The 21,107-nt window shown below is 40.9% G+C and overlaps 2 protein-coding genes across 4 annotated transcripts in view; one reads left to right on the top strand and one right to left on the bottom strand.

Annotated features, from left to right (window-relative positions):
• PHC3 (polyhomeotic homolog 3) overlaps positions 1-21,107 on the top strand; it is a 120,872-nt gene that overhangs the window by 55,403 nt on the left and 44,362 nt on the right. For all 3 annotated transcript variants that reach the window (XM_075003622.1, XM_075003624.1, XM_075003623.1), the window contains exons 7-9: positions 8,917-9,160; positions 10,443-11,320; positions 15,472-15,622. In XM_075003622.1, the coding sequence (XP_074859723.1) occupies positions 8,917-9,160; positions 10,443-11,320; positions 15,472-15,622 (1,273 nt within the window). The remainder of the gene's footprint in view (positions 1-8,916; positions 9,161-10,442; positions 11,321-15,471; positions 15,623-21,107) is intronic.
• Positions 1,353-3,701, bottom strand: LOC142018495 (A-kinase anchor protein 4-like). Its single transcript, XM_075004381.1, has one exon. The coding sequence runs from the start codon at positions 3,699-3,701 to the stop codon at positions 1,353-1,355; it is 2,349 nt and encodes a 782-aa protein (XP_074860482.1).

Here is a 21,107-nt window from a genome sequence, read left to right as displayed (position 1 = left end):
GTTACGTACATTGATAGTTTTGCTTGCATTATACATCCTGTGCCCCCACATTTTGCCTTTATCTTTCAAGGGTAGGGACTCTTTGTGGGTAAGGACTGTCTCTTCCTCTGTATTTGGAAATTGGCCAGCATTTTTTTTTTGTATTGTCACAATATAAATAATAGATGTAAATTGTAAAGGCTAACTTCATTCCTAAATGTCAACTGTACAGTGTTCAAAAAGATGGTAGCAAAACAGGTATTCCAGGTTAATTCCAATTGGATACCTTTTATGTGATATCTGTTGTGTAATTAATGAATTAAAAAGAAATTCTGGTGCTAAGACATTAAAATTAAACACACAATGTTTAACACAGTAGAAGGGATTTTTGAAGATGGTAGTCAGGGCAGGGAACAGTATTTAGAAAATATCTTATGAGCTAGTTTTGTCCTGTGAGTTATAAAGGTCAAGAACTAATCCTTAGCTTGTATTATTTCCTACTTGGGAATTCTTCAGAGATTTATAATAATGTTTCCTGCATTCTCTCATCCCCTCTCCCCCACTCACTTCCCCAATTTCAGATGTTTCCAAACTCAATTTTTTCAGCATTTTCCAGTATGTGCTGTTTACAGAAGTATATAGATTCACCAGGGCAACTGAGAAGCTTGCGGAGAAGGGATCTATATCACCTTCCACAGAATCTAACCTTTCATTTTTTTTCAAATAATGAAATTTCTAGCCCTATAAAGTTTTGCAGACATGTTACTAAACAGTGCCACAGTGAAATTACGTGTAAATTTCACTACTAATATTTAGAAGACAGTGGACAGCAGTAGTATTGGCAAAAATGATGTTAATTTAATGCTGCTAATGCTTGAGGCAGCTCTGAGTAACATCATCTGTCAGACACCTACTAATCAAAGGCTGAGATGAAAAGGAAGATGTTTAAGCGGTTACCAGAGACAAAACCCTGGTAGAAATCATAAAAGTTATCCTTTCCAAGCTACTCTAGAAAGGCTTCTAACAAAGCACCTCCCTGATGGACTTTACTTCTCCTTTCCTCCCATCATTTCCTTTCCTCCTCACCCCCTCTAGATTTCATATCTACCTGTAGGGTATCAGGTTTATTGATCTGACCTAGTGCCATGTATTTTTCACACTCTGCTGAAGTGCTTAATAAAATAGTCTTCCTTTTTTAAATTTTTTTATTGATGATCTTGCCCAGCTAGCGTATGACAGCTTGGTGGATTCAATGCAGTGCTGTCTCTTGCAAATGAGTTGTGATGTTCTTATTTGTTGCGCCAGCAAAGAATTGATTTGGGCGCTTGGGCTGGGTCAAAGTACCATGAGAGGGAGGAAGAGTTGGCATTTGCTTACAGGTTAGCAAGCAACCAGTCCATCAGCCCACAACGAGGCATGTTTCCCACAGCAGCATCAATCTGTTGTTTTTCAAAGTACCTCATTACCTCTTGGAGAATGTCACCAACACTGTAGCTCTTCTTGGCTGCTTTTTCAGCCAACAAGGGAAGCTTCTTTAACTCCCCTTCATTTTCATTCATGAATGACAGGTTGGGCACATTGAAGTGTGAAGCAGCCATCCATTGAAGGATAGCCTGGAGTTCTTTGTTCAATGAGCTGCTGTTGGTATTCTGGTTGTTCACTATCACTTCAGAACCGGATGATGAACTTACTAGCTGTTTTCCATTACCCTTGCATTGTGAACTTTTCCCGGGTGTTTTTGAGGACGAAGTACCAAATCCATTTTGTTCATCCAGCAGGTCACCTATTGATAAATCTGGGCTGTTGTTTTTGACCATGAATAGACACAATTTCATCACAGATTCCACCAGTTGATCAATAAATTGCTTGTTCACCTGATCCATATTGTCAAACTGATCCATGGCCGAATGGGGCTGTTTAGATAAGGCCTTTTTGCTGGACTTGCTATCAGTGCTGGCAGCATCTTTATAAGTGTTGTTTGTTTCAGTGGAGTTGTCATCTATGTTGAAACCAGCCTCATGTAAGACCTTCTGGATGATTGATAAGAGGATACTTGATATGTCCCCCTTTTGGGAGTCAAGCTGTTGGTCATTCTTTGCCCCTGAATGCCTTGATCCAGCAGCCATTGAAAGGGACTTGGAACTATGGCTGCTCCCTGCCTTTGCAAAATGAGAATCACGAGAAACGTATCCAAATGAAGTGGCACCTGACTCACGTGTTGAGTCTTTCCCATTTGTCTGTTGTAACAGATGTTGTTGTATCAACATTAGTGCAGTCACAATGAGATCTTTTGCATACTTATCCATTGAGCAATACTTTTCTGGAGCTTTGCTTGATGATGATTGACACTTGTTGGACCCTCGGTCTTTGTCCTTCCCTTGACTATGAAGTTCACTTTTCATTGCTGTGAATTGCATGCCTTGAGATTTGCTGTCTTGGGAGCCTGTTTTAAGTGATGTGTATGCTAGGCTTTGAGACCTGGACTGCTTATCATCTGCTAAGGCTTTAAACAGGCGCTTCACCATTGCTTCCAAAATTTCAGTAGATTTTTGGCTTCCTAGGTTGAACAGATTCTTCTTCACTGTGGAAACGAAATCGGAATCTGTCATGAGCACCCCTGTGACATTATGCATATTTTTCATGGTTGAGTCTATCAAGTCTGATATGACATCTTTGGTGTGTTTGAGAATTACTCTCTTCAAAACTACACAAGCTGGGGTTGTCTTTCCATCCTTCCTTTGGACTTTCATGGTCTTCATGAATGAGAACATCATGTCTGAAGCAACCTGATTGGCATAAACCATTAACCCCTTGCTTACAGAAGTACCAGAATCATCCTGTCCAGACTGTCTTGTTTGCTGACACATTTGTTTATCTCCAGCCTTTCCTCCCTGTTTACCACCAGTTTGATTAGACATTTCACCATAGAAGAGTGATGTTTTCTTGGAACCTGGTGTGTCTTCTTTCTTGGTAGTCTTCTCTTGAGATGACCTGGGAGATGGTAGTTTACCCTGAGGGTCCTGTGTGCTTGCTTCAACAGCTTCATTCACCATTTGTGATGCAATTTTGCTCACTGAGCCACGGGTTTTGTTATTTTTCCCTTCACCAGCTGAACCATGAATCCCCTGACGTATAAACTTGTTTGCAGTGCCTTCCAGTTTATCTGTGATCTCTTTACGTGCCATTTGAACAACCAAAGAACAGAGTTTATTTACGTAGTATGAAACATCATCTGAATCTCTCTTTCCCTTTTGGGCACCAGAAGACTTTAAAGATGTATCACTGTTCTGGCACAGTGATGGATCACTGCCTTTCTGCTTCTGAGGGGCATCTGATGGGGTCAGTGCATGCTGGAATCCAACTGCATATTTTTGAAGGTCATTGCTGAGCCAGCTCACAATGCTGAGTTCATCAGATGAACCTTGTTTAAAAAGACAAACTGCTCCTTCAGTCTTAGACTGATCATGCTTCTCATTGTCTTTTATTACAATGACTTCTTTTTCCTCCATATTTCCTATATCAAGTTCATTTGAGGGTTCAGACATGCTGCTGGACTGGCTAGCAGCTTTCTTTGCTTTTGACTCTTTGTCCTTTACGTTTAGGCTGGAGACATCAACAAAGCAGATCACTTTCCGGTCCTGGTCCTTCTGTTCATCAGGGTTATAGAGGTCTACTTTACACACACCTGCCTGGCTGTGTAACCAGTCAACTTCCTGAGACATTTTTTGCAGGTTGATAATAGAACCGTACCCAGGACCGTCGAGTGTTCTTTTGTCAGTTGAGCTGCTGTGATGACCTTGCCAGACTCGAGATGTTGCCTCCTCTCTCAACTTTCCATGCTCTTCTACTGCCAGATAGGATCTTCACTTGTGTTGACTCATGGTTTCTATAGCAGCAGTGATATCACAAAGAACCAGTTTCACCAACAGCCAATGGTATGTTGGCAATGTTTTAACAGTGGGCTGCTATACATTTTTTCTTTAGCCTGTGTCCTTTGGGTTTGGAGGGTGTTTTCCAATAATTCAGCAGATGGAATGTAGAATCTATTTTATTTTACATATAAACAAAAACACTTTTTGTAAACATAATTAAGAAGTGAGCACCTCTTAGCAAAGAAACTTGCATTAAACTGCATTTTCTGCATATACACTGAATATATTGGTAATATAGGGCAGAGGTCACCTTTTGAGTAGAAGAGGGAATTTGGAATGAAGGTGGTGGTTGTATCGTGGTGTTCTTCCTGGGGTGGTGACATCACAAATATGAGAGCTCACCAACAATGGCAGAACAGAAAAACCTGTTGCCTTGAAAAGGTTTATTTCTCTTTCCATTCCTTGCTTTTTTCTCTCATTCTCCTTTTGTTTTTCTCACTTCTCCTTTTGTCATCATCCTTTTTTCTCTTTATGTCTAGCCTGTGTATCTTTCGCTTTCCCTCTCCTCTTTGAAATAAAACCTGCAAATCTAAACACAGGCAATGTAACAAAGATTATAAAGCCAAACTATCTCCTCATCCCCTCCTATTATCAGATGGTTGATAAATTATAAAGTTGTTGAAAATATACATAGAAAAGATACTTTGTCATTTGCTCCATCTCTCTGCCAGTGCAGGATTATTCCTTATAAAATACATACCATAGTTTTGTAAGATTAACACTAAATCTCTCAGATGGCATTTCTGTTTGTAGATAACTTTATAACTTGTAGCTCTGAAGAGGATGGGTGGCCTTGTGACCAAATCGCTGCACTGGTACTTAGGAGACCTAGGTTCATTTCCCAGCTTTAACACATCTTGTTTGTTTGTTTGAGCAAGTCACTGTCTGTAAACTGATGATAGCACTTCCTTTCTTTCAGTTTTGTCTCTGTTGTCTAAGTTCTTTGGGTCTGTGTCTTACTGTGTGTATGGACTGTGCTTTTCACAGTGGGTTTTCAGTCTAGTGTGGGTACGCTAAGTATGAATATACTACAAACAATAATTACATACGTGTGTATCTGTGATTATTAGCAGTTGAACGTATTGGATAGTATTCATATCAGCAGCAATTTTCCTTCTGTTATGTGACTTTTTCAGCTCAGTTTGCCTTTGCTGTTGACTACATCATGCACTACAAAATATTGTATAAAACATGAGTGCAGAATACGGCTCAGTATTTCCTAACTACTTATAGAATGCAGTACCAGACACCAGATAAACGTAACTTACATTTCATTTCACAGATAAAAGATGTAGCCGATGCAGACAAAGGTTGCACAGTGAGGTCACGAGAAGTAACAGCTGATAAAATTCTGGAACCACTAACATAGCTTATATACTCTCTGAAATGAAATGATTTAAAGTATCAGTTATATTTTTAGAATTAGTGTTTTTCCCTTTTCTGTGATACCTTAGCTCTCTGAATATGAGGAAAATGTCTGTTGTTACCTGGTAACCTTGCATATATCCATTCTAGCTTGTTGTCAAACTGATAAAATTGCTGCCTGAAGCAAGATATCATTGAGACTAATGTCTTTATAGGATTCACAAAAGGATTGGCTATTACAAGTGGAGATGTAGGGTGTGGCCACACTTGGCCAAAACTTCGAAAAATGGTCATGCAAATGACCATTTCGAAGATTACTAATGAGGCACTGAAATGAATATTCAGCGCCTCATTAGCAGTAGGACGCTTCCAGACGCGGTGCTCGGCGCAGTTACACGGGGGTCCTTTTTGAAAGGACCCCGCACACTTCAAAATCCCCTTATTCCTCTCTGTGGAGAGGAATAAGAGGATTTCGAAATGTGCAGGGTCCTTTTGAAAAGGACCTCCGTGTAGCCATGCCGAGCTGCGCACATTCGAAATCAACGCTTTCGAAGCGCTGTGACCGGAAGTGTCCTAATGCTAATGAGATGCCAAATATTCAATTCAGTGCCTTATTAGTAATCTTCAAAATGACCATTTCGAAGTTTTGGCCAAGTGTGGCCACAGCCTTAGTGTTGCCTTTGCTTAAGGTGGCATGATGCCTGTTTTCAGTTGATGACATTGCTAAATTTTAACCATTTGAGCTGCAGTTTTCCATACAGGAGTTGGGGTGTTCACAAGTCTGTCTGTGTCTGCTTAAATTTCATCCCAACAGTTCAGCCATTTCCAAATATGTTTGCTTGTCCTGATCCACATGCTTTGGAGCATGGACTTACAAGTGGGCAAGCTTTATATCATAGATATGCCTTTTGCTGTCTCTATGAAAATCCAAATTTGTCCAAGGTATAAGGTCTTTAGAAGAATAAGCAGTTTTCACATTTTCACTAGAGACCAACTAGAGCTTCTTAGCTAAAGTTTCCAAAGAGTCTCTTAGCTCCAGGCAAAGTTGAAAGGGGAAATCTGGACTGTGGTGTTGACACCACAACTTCTAAGTGTCTCAAATTGGGCATCCAAAATTAGTGGAGACTTTCAACTTAATCTCTCTGTGCCTCAGTTCCTGTAAAATGAGGATAATATCACCTCTTCACCTGACAGAGGTGTTGAAAAGATTAATTGTTTGCAAAACTCACAGATGATATAGTGATGAAAAGCCCAGGAGAATATTAATATTTCTGTCTTCGGAACAGAGTTTAAATAATGTTCATAAATATTGTTACTACACAGTGAATAATGAGAAGAAAAAATGTTGAAAGGCTTCTCATTGAAGTGAATACCATCTATCCTGTGCACTGAAGGAAGCAGGCTTCTGTAGGAAAACAGTATGTGATTACATAATTAAAGAGTGTATTGTAATACATATGCACAAGAAGGCTGAACTAAAGTTACAGTTCCGCAAATGTCATTAGCAGCATTGAGCTCTAGGATCTGTCTTTGTTTTTTAAAAATGGTTTCTGTCCCTCCTGGTTACAAAAGTAGTGAACAGTTAAAGTTGGGGCTTGTGAGTCTATAGTGAGGCTGAAAAAAATAGCTCTGAGAAATGTGAGCTGCCCCATTAATCTAAGGCTCCATCTAGACTACAAGATAAATTCTGTTTTTAATTCAGTTTTTTTAACCTTGTTCTTATGAATTCAAATTTGTGTCCAAAACCTTCTTCAATTCAAGCCACCATTTTTCCATGTCAAGTTTCCAGGTCCCCATTGCCCTGTGCAAGTTCGACAGCATGAGGAGTGTATTGTGGGTACCTATCCCACTGTGCCTTAGCCCTGGTTGCTTGTGAGTGTTTTATGTTAGAATCCCAGAATTGAGAGCCCCCAGCAACAGAACTCAGCCTTCTCTCAAACCCGCCTGGATTCCCTTTGCTGCGTGTCCTCTGTGGACATTAGCATAGCTGCCCTCTGCTATGCCATCAGCTATGCCCGCCTTAGCCTGGTTCCGTGAGTCACGCATCCACTGCAGACATTGGCATAGCAGTGGTCAGCTGTGCCTTCAGCCCTCCCCCAAACCCGCGTGGGTTCCCTGCGCCATGCATCCTCTGGGGACATTGACATGGTGGTGGGCAGCTGTGCGATCAGCCCTGTCCACCCCCGCCTGGTTCTGTCAGCTGCACATCTGGACCTTTATATTTACAGGCCTGAGAGCTGTAGAATTCACAGGCTTCCTGTCACCTTCTTCCTTCACACCTGGATGGAGAGTACCAGAGAAGGAAGCAGCCATACACATAGGGTCACTGCGTAGCTTTGTGGGATACATACTGTGTAGGATACACACTTCTGGAGGCTAAAAAATTCAAATTAAAGACATGGTGCTTCCATGCCTGCCTTTATTTGAAATTTTAAATTCAAAATTGATGCTATACCCATCCGATAATATCAATTTTTGTTATTGGTATTGGGGCCCACTAATTCGAGCTAATGATATTTTACAGTGAAGACAGTGAAACTTTAATACCGAGTTAACTCGTTAAAGCTTGATTTTATCTCGTAGTATAGATGCAACCTTAGTGAGGATGCTAAGCCTCCACAATTCCATAGCCGTAGAGTTGGATGTTCTAAGATGCCACAAAATTTGGCATTTTTGTAATGGAATTGACCATTTTTCTGCAGCCATGTGCCTGATGTGGTGTTCTGCCTTGGATCTTCCTGTAGTTTCCTCTTGATTTCCTGCTTTCCCTCTGAATTACAGAATACACACCCTTCATTGTTGCATGTATCCCAGACAACCTGGGATAGAGGAGGTGGATTAGCCCAGTTCACAGTCAGAGAGCATTAAAACAGGATGCACTGTAGAACTGTATAAACTGTGGAATTGGGCTACCACTCTCCTTTCTTCACCATGTACTGGATAACAATGGGGAGTTGAGATCTGTGCAGAGACAGGGAGGATAACAGAAAAATCCATTGTCAAAAATAATCATTGACCAATTTTATGTTCCATGAAAACTAGTTGTGTATATTATGGACCAGGGTAGGAATAAAGGGTATTTCATTATGACAGAATAAATCAATGTTGCACTGTTAGAGGGCTCTTCACTGAATTTAAGGGTGCTTTCAGAAAAATATGTTCCTGTTGTGTGGCATAGACTATAGGTCCCCAGCTAAAGTTAAACAGTCTCTCTTATTATACACAAGTTAGTGATTGCATTTTTACAGTATCTCAAGAAATTGCAATAATGTATCTCTTTAAACTGTAAAGAAATGGCAATACGTGAGCAGTATGTCAGACTACAAATCAAATTAGAATAAAGTTGTTTTCCAGCAATTACACTTTCTTTTCAAAAGTCTGGAACAAGTGGAGGCCTTTTCCATAAAGCAATTAAAATATTTCCTTTGTCACCAGTTTAAAACTGAATTTAATAGTTTTCTTCCTTACCTGAATTATGTGATTTGTAAAATACATTGATACTAACTTGCGTAGTTTATATATGTATAGATACCTTGGTATAATTTGAAGAAATGCATCATATAGAGTCAATAATTATTGACTTTGCCTTTAATGGATTAGATTCCTATATATACATTTTCATATTTGGTTCTTTTCTCAGGTTCAGAACTTAACATTACGCAGTCAGAAGTTGGGTGTAGTGTGTAGTTCACAGAATGGCCCACCAAAGAGCAGTAGTCAGGCTCAGTCATTGGCTCTATGTACTAATAAAACTGTGACCAGTACCACCAAGGCTACCCAACCAGATTCTCCAGACAGCAACAGAAAAGGAGCGAGCCCAACTTCTGAGTGTCGAAGTACATCTGTCACACGTACATCAAGTATACATCAGTTAATAGCACCAGGTACGATAAAGCATTGCTTTAAAAAGCTTGTTGACGTTCACCCTGTTAATTGTAACCCACAAACAAGTATCTGTTGCCTCAAATGTTCATTGAGTGTTTGAGGTTTTAAGTCATTTGAAGAAAATTACTTCCAGAGGAGCTTAAAATATTTGTATCTTATAATTCTCTCTGCCTTCATGGACAAGGGCAGGAGAGAGAAAAAAGAATGCAAAAATGTATTTTATATGTTGTCCAGTTATTAGTATGATATTTCTATTGCATTAGCATCCAAAGATCCAGTCATGATCAAAACAGCATTTGGCTAACCTGTCTATAAACTAATAGGTAGACCACAGAGAGCCTATAATGTAGTTTAAAAGGAGTCAAGAAATTGGTGCGACAAAGTGGAAGGGAGAGTGAGGAGGGAGAGAATGAAGTTAACCAAGCGAAGACTATACACTTGGATTGGATTTTGCAAAATTTAATAGTTCCTGCTGGTTGAAAGAGTAGAAATTTTGTCATGGTAAGAGGGCTGAGTGGGGCTAGAGTGAGAGGTTGCAAGGTAGACATCATTTGAATTTTTGATCCCCATTGTTGTGAAGAAATTAGTTCATCCACTACTTAAAAATAATTAGATGTCAAATGAAGATTATTTTTCAAATGAAAGAGAATATGGGTAGTGATGAAGAAAAAGAAGGGTATGCCCCACGTGTCATTTCCGAGGAAAATCTGGTCCATTTCAATTTCCTAGCATAGTTCGTTAGGACAAGGAATAACTGGCTCCTTTTGGAGAAAAGGGAGTACTTCTCCGAAAAAGCGGCCACTTTTAGGTGCCTAATTATTAACTAGTTGCATTACTTCAGGAACTCAAGTTTTCACAAGTTCACTCTAAATGTTGTAAATTAATATTTTTTGAGCCCCCTATTTTTAAAATGTATTTTTAAATAGCATTGATAAACCGTAAATTAGAAATTTAAATGAAAAGTTATTGACCAATTTTATATTGTACCTATTTCAAAGCAGGTAAATGCTGTTCTTTTCAAAATTCGCTGTAGTGGTTTTTGGTGGTGGTTTCAGTATGCATGGTGGTTTTTTTTTTTTCTTTAAATTCTTATTTGAGATGTCATAAGTTTGAAGAGGTTTTTTTCTAATGTATTCTAAGTTGTGCTCATTTGAAAGTTTTGGTCAAACTCTATGCTGACTTTAGTCATCTGATGTGAAAATTTTCCTAATTGAAACATTGATTGTAATGTTCTTTGAATGTAAGTAAACAAATACTAATTGTCATTTTTCCCCCTCGCAGCTTCATATTCTGCAATTCAACCTCATTCTCTAATAAAACATCAGCAAATGCCTCTTCATTCACCACCTCCAAAGATTTCCCATCATCAGCTGATATTACAACAGCAGCAGCAAGTTCAGCCAATCACACTTCAGACTCCTCCCAGTCAGGAACCACCTCCATCACAACACTATGTTCCACTTCATAGCCAGGGTCTTCCTCCAGTTCCCAATAGTGTCCAATCACAACGTTGCTCCCCAGTTCACATCCATCCTCCTCCTCTAACAGTATCTCCTACTCCATCCCAATCAGCTCAGCAGTCAGTAGTGGTGTCTCCTACACCTGCACACTCACCTAGTCAGTCACCAACCATAATTATTCATCCACAAGCACTTGTTCAGTCACAACCACATCCTCTTATGCCACCAGCTCTTCAGTCAGAGCAGAACCCACAGCAGCCCACTAGTAGCCCAGTACGATCAGCAGCACAACAGCTTAATCTTCCATCCCATCTTACAGTACCATCTTCCTCAGTAGTACACATTGGGCCAGTAGATCAACCGAACTTGATGTCCCCAGGCCAACAGATAGTGTCTCCAACACCACACCAGCAATATCCAACCTTACAGTCTGTGCCAATCCCAGTTGCAACCCCTCCACAACTGTCAACATCTCCAACCCAGATTCAGCAGCTGCCCTTGCAGTCTGTGCAGTCTTTACAAATGCAGCCTGAAATTCTATCCCAGGGCCAGGTTTTGGTGCAAAATACTTTGGTTTCTGAGGAGGAGCTTCCTGCTGCAGAAGCTTTGGTCCAGCTGCCATTTCAGACTCTTCCACCACCACAGACTGTTGCAGTAAACCTTCAAGTACAGCCGTCGGTACCTGTTGAAACTCCTGTGGTAAGCTCTTAGAACCTTTTTGTTTTTGATGTTTAACTGAAAGTTGAAAATCCTTTTTTCAACAATAATCTCATAATATAATAAGAAAAAAGGCATAGAATATGAAGTGCATGTAAAGAAAGATGCATCTGTTCTCAAAATTATGTACAGAGGTGGTAAAACTGGCATTGCTGCATGTCATATGAAGAAAGTAATGTGTTGAAAAAGCTGGCTCCCTGTCTGCTCATTTTACTGCTATATAAACAAGGAATGCTACTGTTTTTGAAGAACTGACTTTTCTATTATGAAATAGTGTCCCTCTGAAGGCATTGTTCTTCAAAACCAAGTGAAAATTGAGCGAAGCTCAGGATACAAACCAAATGCCAGCCAGACTTTTGGGGCATATTTTCCATTGTACCCCAAGTTTCACTTGAATGCATTTGAAAGAGGTAAAGGGACACGGAGAACTGCACAGGAACAGCTGTAACCGACAAAACTGAAAACCCTGAAGTTATGTGGCAGTTGTGTTCCTGCAACCCCTGCATAACTCAAATTTTCATGCAAGTTGCAGGGGAGATGGAAACCAGGCTGCAGCCTGGTTCCCTGTTCCCGCCAGTGCAGGGCAGCCAGGAACTAGGCTGCCGCTTGGTTCCCAGTTCCCCATTACTTGCAGGATCTGGGAAACTGAGCAGCCAGTTTCCTGGGTTCCCCCCAAGTGGGGGTGGCTGGGAACCAGGGAGCAGTCTGGCTTCCAGCTGCCCTCTCCTTGTAGAGCTGGGAAACTGACCAGAGCAGCTGCCTTGGTCAGTTTCTTGGCTCCCGCCAGTGGAGGAGAGCCAGGAATCAGGGGCAACCTGGCTCCCAGCTCCCCTCCACTCCTTGGAGCCAGGAAACTGACTAGGGCAGCCCTGGTCAGTTTCCCAGCTCTGCAGGGGGAGGGGAGCTGGGAGCCTGGCTGTCACCTGGTTTCCTACTCCCTGCCACTCCTGGGACTGGTTAACCACTCCAGTCAGGGGTGGCAGCTAACAGTCAGGCTGCCGCCCCGCACGAGCAGTTTCCCCACTCCTCTCAAGGACAGCAGCCTGACTCTCACTGCTCCCACTGACAGAAGCAGCTGCCACCCGGACAAGAGCAGAGGTGACAGTCAACATTAACCTGAGACACATACAACTTGGTTTCGCATATCTTGAGAGTTTACTGTATTAGGACCCTCAGGAAATCAGTAGTTCCTTTGGAATGTCATTAACATGATCCATTCTCACCATTTTGCTGGAGTGGGTAGCAAATGGTGCAAAAGCTGCTTCTACTCGCTTTATTCTAATGGAAAGTTCCCCTCTGAACTATTATGTTTTAGTCCTCTATATTAAATACAGTGCAACCGTAAATATTCAAATATGTTTGTCCAAGGCTTTGGGAATTTTCAATATAAGCAGCACCAGGGAACATAAATGGAGGTTTTGAGTAACTGAATTTTGGATAATTGAATTGGTACTGTAATTGAAAAGCCTCTCCACCAAGAGAGATTTTTGTGAATGTTTATGCCCACATTGTCTTCACCACCACTGCCATAACTGTGTAGTTCTTTGCTAGTTTTAGCTGTTATTATTTTTAATTGTAGGCGTTAGTTGTGGCTCGCTCATTTGGACTCTGATTCAGTAAAGCACTTAACAATGTGTATAAAAGTAAGCATGAGTAGTCCCATTGGAGACAGTGGAATTACTCACATGTTTAAAGACTAGCCCACGCTCAAATATGTTGCTGAATTTGAGCTTCTATCATGTGATTTCCTGATGTGTTGCTACTTTGACAGCTCATATTGCTATCGTAGGCCTTGTTTACACTACTGGAGTAAGTTGTACATGGAGAGCATAGCTGGAGTCAGTGTAGTTTAGCTCACCTTACTGAGGTATCTACATCATGCTGTATTGATAAGAGATGTTCTCTTGTTGACTTACATAACTTCTCTCATTCCGGTGAAGTACTAGAATTAATCAGAAAGTGCACTGCGGTCAATTTGTGGAAACAGCGAATTCTGGCTACTGGGTGCTGCAGAAAGCTATGCCTGGAGATGGTCAACATAAACAAAATGTTCTGCAGCCCACTAGTAGAGTACCCTGATTAGCTACGTCCCAAATTTGCCACCCTTTAGCTGTGCTTACTAGAATAAACACATGAGGAAATTGAATAAGTTCTTATAATGGTGTAGGAGGAAGGGTAATGTAGAGAAAGTATATTAAATAAATAATGTCCCTAAACATATGTAGACTTAAAGAAAACAGTGAAATTTCACAAGCAAAACAGGGGTATCAAATTCCTTCTGTGGGAAGGGCTGAATTCCATTTTTAATTATGGTCTGTGAGCTAGAGTATACGTTTAGGACTATATGCTACCTTCATTGGAGCTCCCTAATGTGAATTGGAGATTTACACAAAGATCAAGTGGAGAATATAACCTTTATGTAGTACTAGTACTTAGGCCTGGATTTTGATGCCCTTTCTCATGATGAGTAGTCCCACTGATTTTAATGGGATTACTTGTAGATTAAGGATTTATTCCAGTGATGTTATCATATTATAGCCACCAGTTATTGTTATTTATTATGCATTTGGAATTGTAAATTCAGGACCACCAGGGTTCCTCTTTTTTGTTTTTCTGTCTTCTCTACCATCTATATTATTTTATTTTGTTTTATCTTTTCTCTGCTCTCCTTCACCACTCTCCCTGTTTCTTCCTTCTGCATTTTCATCTCTGCAGCAACTCTGAATTCTGCCCTCATGATCTGCACTCTCACCAGATCTACTAAAATGATCATTTGTAAAATAGCTAATGCTTACATTTATAACATCGTTACTAGGCTTCACACATAACACTCCTGTGAAATTAATGGTTCAGGGGAATTCATACTTCCTAGAGGATTTCTTTCAGGCTATCACCCAACTGAAAAATACACTAATGTAATTATAGTTCGTGCATTTGAAGGTAATGCTAATCCCAGCCCCTGTTAGTTTAGGCAGGGGCAAAGCCCAAGGATGGAAGCTGGAGTTGAGCTCCCTAATCTGCTGAGTTGGTTGTCAGTAAATCACTTCAATTTACATTGTAGTTTTAGAGAAAATAATGTCAAGAACTTTAACTGATAAACTTGGCATATTTTCTTGAAATCTTGGTTTGCCTGCTGTCATGATGCTATAAGAGAAGGAAAGCACTCTGGTATTTGCATGTAATCTTGCAGGTCTTGTACATTAGAGACTCCAAACTGAACTGATTATTGTTCTCTGTTCAGAAATACCCTGTATTGACACAAAGACTTTTTAATGAGATACTGTGAATCTATTGGAAGAGGGAAGGGGCTATTGAAAGATATAATTTGTAAACACTTTACCTAAACTCGTATCCAAAAAGACATTAAAAGATTAAGTTTTCCAAGTCAAACACTCAAAAGTTAGGGAATAGCATAATTAAAAGTTAAGAAAAATGTTAACAAAAATCAGGCAATAGCAGCTGTCCGTGGCTGTCCTGCATGCCAGATAACAGAATGATGGACACATAGGCTTTTACTATATATAATAAAACATGGAAAACTAGAGCAGTGTTTCTTAAGCTATGTTCCACGGAACACTGGTGTTCTGTGAACAGCTCACAGGTGTGCTGAGAGTTCTGACACTTTTTTGATATCATACACTGATATTTTCTGTTATTAAAACCAGGCACCATGTTATTACTTCATTGCTATGATACCTGAGTAAATGAGTTAATTTTGTTTTTCTGTATGTGTTGCTCTTGCTTTTAGCTTCTTTTCCAATCAGACAACAGTTTTTCTTGAAGAAAATTTTCATTGGTGTTCTGTGGTCTCAAAATGTTTAAGAAACACTGGACTAGAGAAATTAGAGATGGCAAGGGCCAGTTATGTTCTCAGGACCACCTGTCTGTGAAGAAAGTGGTACACGTTAAGATTTTGCTGATATTACAAATCCTGTAGTTTTGCTCTCATTATTACATCATGAATATATGGGAGTGTGAAAATGTGTCTATAGTGTGGAAAAACTGAAGTGTAATTTTAAACAGGTGATAATACCTGATCAATTGGTAATTTGTGAAGATCACATTTATGTATCTGCTTTGCAGTGCTGTGGTAGAATGGAAATCCTTCTAAAGCAATGATTTATTCAATACAGATTTATCAAATGGAGCATGTGTGTGAAGAAGAGATGCCAGAGGAGTCCGACTGTGTCCGTATGGTTAGAACCCCTACCCCACCAACCTTGTCTCCACCAGTCATGCCCTTAGGGAATGGTGAGGAACTTGCTTCAGAGGAGCCTTTATCAGGTGAGCACAGGTCCAGAAACTGGTAGGAAAAAAGTCAGCTTTTCTACCTGAATCTTTATGATCAGGTACTTTTGTTTGTAATGTTTAAAGCAAAAGCTTGTGAGTTTCACCTGTTCTTGTGGTTTATTGAGAAGATTCTCCAAGTTAATTAAGATTCATGAAATACACTAGGAAGGAGGATAGTAGAAAGATATATTCCTCTATAAAGAATTACAGGATGAAATTATTCAATTTTAAGAAAGCTGTTTGCATAGAGAAAGTATGCTTAAAATTTTAACGGGTTTTATTAGGGCTGTTGATTGATCTCCATCAACTCAATCAATAAACTCAAAAAATTAATCAATATTAAAATCACATTGTTAAACAATAGAAAACCAATTGAAAGATGTTAAATATTTTGATGTTTTTCTACATTTTGCATACAGTAAGGTCTCGGAGTACGCAAACTCAGAGTACGCGACCCTGCTCTTACGCATCCAAGCCTGATTCCTATTGTAAGCTGTGTACTGTACCGTGATTTCCAGTTTTGCTTAAGTCACTCTCCCACCCTGGCTCAACTTCCCTCAGCTCCACATGGCCCCAGAGCAGCTCCCCCCACCAGCTCCACTCACCACCCACACACAGCTCTGGCTTACCCCACATGCCCTTGCCTGGCTCTGGCTTACCACCATTCTCACATGGCTCCAGCTGACCCCTCAGCCCCCAGCCTGGTTTAAACTGCCTGCAAGTGGCTCTGTTTCAAGCCACCGCCCTGCGCGGCTCCGGTTCAACCCCCTGCTGGCTCACAAGCCGCCTGCCTCCCTCCCCGTGGCTGTGGTGCAACCCCCCCGGCTCACAAGCCGTCTGCTCGCCTTGCCTCACCTCATCCCACCTGGCCCCACCCCGCGTGGCTCCTCTGCAAGTCCCCCTGGCTCACAAGCTGCCTGCCTCCCTCCCCACCCCCACGGCTCCAGAGCAACCCCTCGGCTCACAAGCCGCCCACCTCCCCTCCCTACCCCACCCCGGCTCCAGTGCAACCCCTCGGCTCACAAGCTGCCCAGCCAGCCACCCCCACCCCGCGTGGCTCCAGTGCAACCCCCCTGCCAGCTCACCACCCACGCACGGCTCTGGTTTCGGCTCAACTTCCCACCCCGCTGCAGCCCAGCTCACTGCCCGCGCTCAACTCCACCCCTAATCCCCCTGCAGCCCTAACCCACCCCAGGCTTAACCCTCCCCAACTGCCACCCCCAGCCCAGGACTTACCTTTCTGCTGCTTCCCTGGCTGCAGAACATGTGTTCTGCCTGGGAAAAAGCTGGACCCCCACTTACACTAAATCCAGGTATACGTGAGGGTGCGTGGAACGGAACCCTCACATACTCTGAGACCTTACTGTGTATTAAATTCAATTAAAACACTGAATACAAAGTACAGTGCTCACTTGATTTTTATTACAAGTATTGCACTGTTAAAAGTGATAAATGAAGTAGCATTTCTCACTTCTTACAAGTACAGTAGTGCAATCTCTTTATCTTAAAAGTGCCATGTTGTACATTTTAAACTTTTTGTTACATAACTGCACTCAAAAACAAAATAATATAAAACTCTAGCGCTTACAGGTCTAGTCGGTCCTACTTCTTGTTCAACCAGTTGCTGAGAAGAACAAATTTGTTTGCATTTATAGGCGATAATACCTCCCACCCTCTTAATTACCTGAAAATGACATGTTTGCATGGCAATCTTGTAGCCAGCATGGCAAGGTCCTCACATGCCAAATATTTCAAATGTCCTTTGGTCACCATTCCAAAGGACATGTTCCATGCTGATGACAGTTGTTAACCAGGGGGCGGGGGTAGTATCAATTACATTTGCAACTGAACTCATGGGTAGAGAGGGAGGATTGTATGTCTCCTGCTGTCTTTTTACCTGAATTCTGCAATATATTTCATATTACAACAGGCTAAGGTGGTGACCTCGCACATGTTGTTTTAAGAACACTTTCAGTGCAGATTTGACAAAATGCGAAGAGGGTACCAAGGTGATACTTCTAAAGAGATTTACAGCACTCAAATCAAGGGTTAAAAATTAGCAGAACTGCCTATCTTGATTGGGTCCTAGATGTACTATTGCAATAAATTAATAACTGTAGCCATCTTCATTGGTTTATGAATTACCCCCAACACACAGGGGCCAGCCCTGATTATACAAGCTGATTTGCTTACAGGATTAAGGTGTCTAGTTGGGCAATGCTGTAAGGATATGTGTGGCATTGTGCTTATTCCAATTGACTGAGAGGAGCAAAATTCCAAAATCTGAGAGGAGCAAGGTGTCTAGTATGCTTTCAGAACTCATTCCGTAGGGGTTTTTAAGTCCTGGCTTGACAAGGTCCTTGCTGGGATGACTTAGTTGGGGTTGATCCTGCTTGAAGGAGGGGGCTGGCCTAGATGACCCCCTGAGGTCCCTTCCAGCCCTATGATTCTATGAACTCTTAAAAGAGCAACCTTTCAATACCAAAACTACAAAACCCAAGCACACAAAAAGAAAGCCAAACTGCTGCTGGTGCCATCTGGCTCAGATGATGAAAATGGTCATTCATCAGTCCACTCTGCTTTGGATCATTATCGAGCAGAACCTGTCATCAGTATGGACATATGTCCTCTGGAATTATGATTGAAGCATGGGGGAATATTTGAATCTTGGGAGCATCTGGCATGTAAATATCTTGCAGTGCTGTCTACAACAATGCCATGTGAATGCACTTCTCACTTTCAGGTGCTATTGTAAACAAAAAGCAGGTAGCATTATTTCCTGCAAATGTAAACAGATTTGTTTGTGTGAGCAATGGGCTGAACAAGAATTAGGGCCAAGTGGAATTGTGGGCTCTAAGTTTTACATTGTTTTATTTTTTAATGTAGTTTTGTTTGTATTTAGTTCTGCATTTGTAAGTTCAATTTTAATAAGGAGATTGTGCTGCATGTACTTGTAATGGGGAAATGAAAACTATTATTCCTTTTGTTTTTTACACTGCGAACATTTGCAATCAAAAATAAAGGGAGTACTGCACACTTTGTGTTCTGTGTTTAGTTAACATCACTATATTTGAAAATCTAGAAAACACCCAAAATATTTACATAAATACTATTCTATTGTTACTTAGTGGTGCAATTAATCACACAATCAGGATTAATTTATAATTGCTTGAGGGCCTAATTTTTATATTAAAAACAAACAAAAAAGGTAAATGACTTGAAGTTCTTTTATCATTTGGTCTTTTAGATACAAGGGCTTTGTGGCGGTCACTATGCTTCCTTGTGTGCTTGTATAACACCTGCAAATGGACTGCCTATCTTGACTGGGTCCTAGATGTACTATTGCAATTAATGAATAACTGTAGCCATCTTCATTGGTTTATGAATTACCCCCAACACACAGGGGCCAGCCCTGATTATACAAGCTGATTTGCTTACAGGATTAAGGTGTCTAGTTGGGCTATGCTATAAGGATATGTGCGGCAATGTGCTTATTCCAACTAACTTCGTTTTTGGTAGGTCATGCAAAAACATTTGTTTATCAAAATTAAATATTGTCAAATGAAAGCTACCAGTAAATGATTTCTTTAGTTTATTTATAGAGAGTGTATTTTGTCTTTGTCTTCTGTTGTGTTTGTGGTAGGGCCTGATCTTGCAGATAGATGAGTACTCCTGTGAGGGACTAAGTAACTACTTTTTAAATCAGAGAGTTGAGAACAATTTGCATGTCACAGGGTGGTACTCAGCACATAATAGGATCTAATCCTGGAATAGAACAGGGAGATGATGATGTAAGTCAGTCTCTTTCCTCAGACAGCCAGCAGGACAGGATTTCTTAATTGCATTCATATTCCAGGAAAGAAGGCCAACTGGTATCAGGATCAGTTATTGTACAGTATATACTCAGTCGAAAGCAAGTACTAGCCAACATCAGACACAAGCATACTTTAGTCCTGCCTAAAGGCTATGAGGGATTCTGCGTGGACTGCAGAAGTCATTTTGTACAGGCTGCACTACTGTTTTTCTCCCACTTCAACCAGAGCACCTTTCATGTGTTCTGCGGAAATTTTATCAATAGTCATCATGATATAATTCAGACATACCTAAGTCTGTTGGGGGTGTCCAAAAGAAATTATCTTAGGTATGTGTTTTTCTTCAAGTTTCATCAAACATAAGAGTTCATAATTACCTATGCAAACCTGCATGCCACTCATTCAGAAGGCTTCAACCATCAGCGTTCTTTCTCAGAGCCATAGGTCTGTTTCTTTCATTGAGCCACTGTGTAGTCTCCAGAACTATCAGGCCAGGTGTCAGTGTTCTACAGTACAATATGCCTAAATTAATTCTGTTACTTTCAATGTCTGGCTTAGCCCAGGCTTTTATTTGTTTTGAGAAACTGTAGAATGAGCATTTTTATTCTAAACACAGAGTAAATTGAAAATCCAAATTTATATCATACATTCACAAATCTCTTAACAGCAAGTTATTCTACTATTTTAATAAAGTCCTCTTAAGAGATTTATATTAGCCTATCAGAAGGATGAGAGAAAGTATCTGGCAGGAGGACCATTACATCTCTGAATTTGAGGGAGTTATTGAGTGAGGGTGACAAAAAAGTAAAGTGGGATTAGGGCAGGGGTGGCTAACCTGTGGGTCTTCAGCCGCATGTGGCTTTTTGAGCCATTAAATGTCGCTCCTCCTGAGGAGGAGCCATGCACCGTCAGTGCCATCCACTGCTCTGTGCACGTGCCCCAGCACTTGGTGGAAGAAGCGCATGGTGGTGGCGGCAGTGGCATTGGAGTGGTGGTGGGGCTGGCAACTGTGGTGAGTCGCTGGCATTGAGTTAGAGTGGGGGTGGTCTGGGGGTTCCTGGCTCGGCGGGGAAGGTGTGGAGGATTGGATTCTAGTGAGGTGCTGTGGGTGTCTGGTTCTAGAGGAGGGGAGAACGATTGCGTTAGAGCTGGGGTCAGGAGTGCCTGGCTGTGGAGGATGGGGACGGCATTAAGCCACGTATTATATATTTGTGTTTACCTATCTGTATATAGATAACTATAAATAGATGATAAAGATAATTATATATGTGGCTCTTTGCACTCCATCTGTGGCTCTTCGTACCTCACTGGTTGGACACCCCTGGATTAGGGCATGGAAGAACAAAGGAAACAACAATACACTTGTGGTTTTTCAGTTTTAAGATATGTCCCCACCTTCTTCGTTTTATGTTAGTTTAAGGGGTTTTTTGCTATAAAGTAAGAGACAAATAACAAATAGTGACTATTATTGCTAGAATGTAACAAATAACCAGTGGAGATAAAAGAGTAAAATAATGGACTTATGTATAGACAGTACTATAAGCATGCATGACAGCTCACATGGCCACTGGGAGAGAGAAGCCAAAATTTTCAAATCTAAGTGATACAGTTGGGCTCCTGTAGCCATATTTAGGCATCTAAGCAAAAGTGGCTTGCCTTTTTAATGT

This window comes from Carettochelys insculpta, chromosome 10 (genome assembly GCF_033958435.1).
Source record: "Carettochelys insculpta isolate YL-2023 chromosome 10, ASM3395843v1, whole genome shotgun sequence".
In the NCBI taxonomy this organism is placed as follows: Eukaryota; Metazoa; Chordata; order Testudines; family Carettochelyidae; genus Carettochelys; species Carettochelys insculpta.
This window is presented reverse-complemented; position numbering and strand designations above follow the sequence as displayed.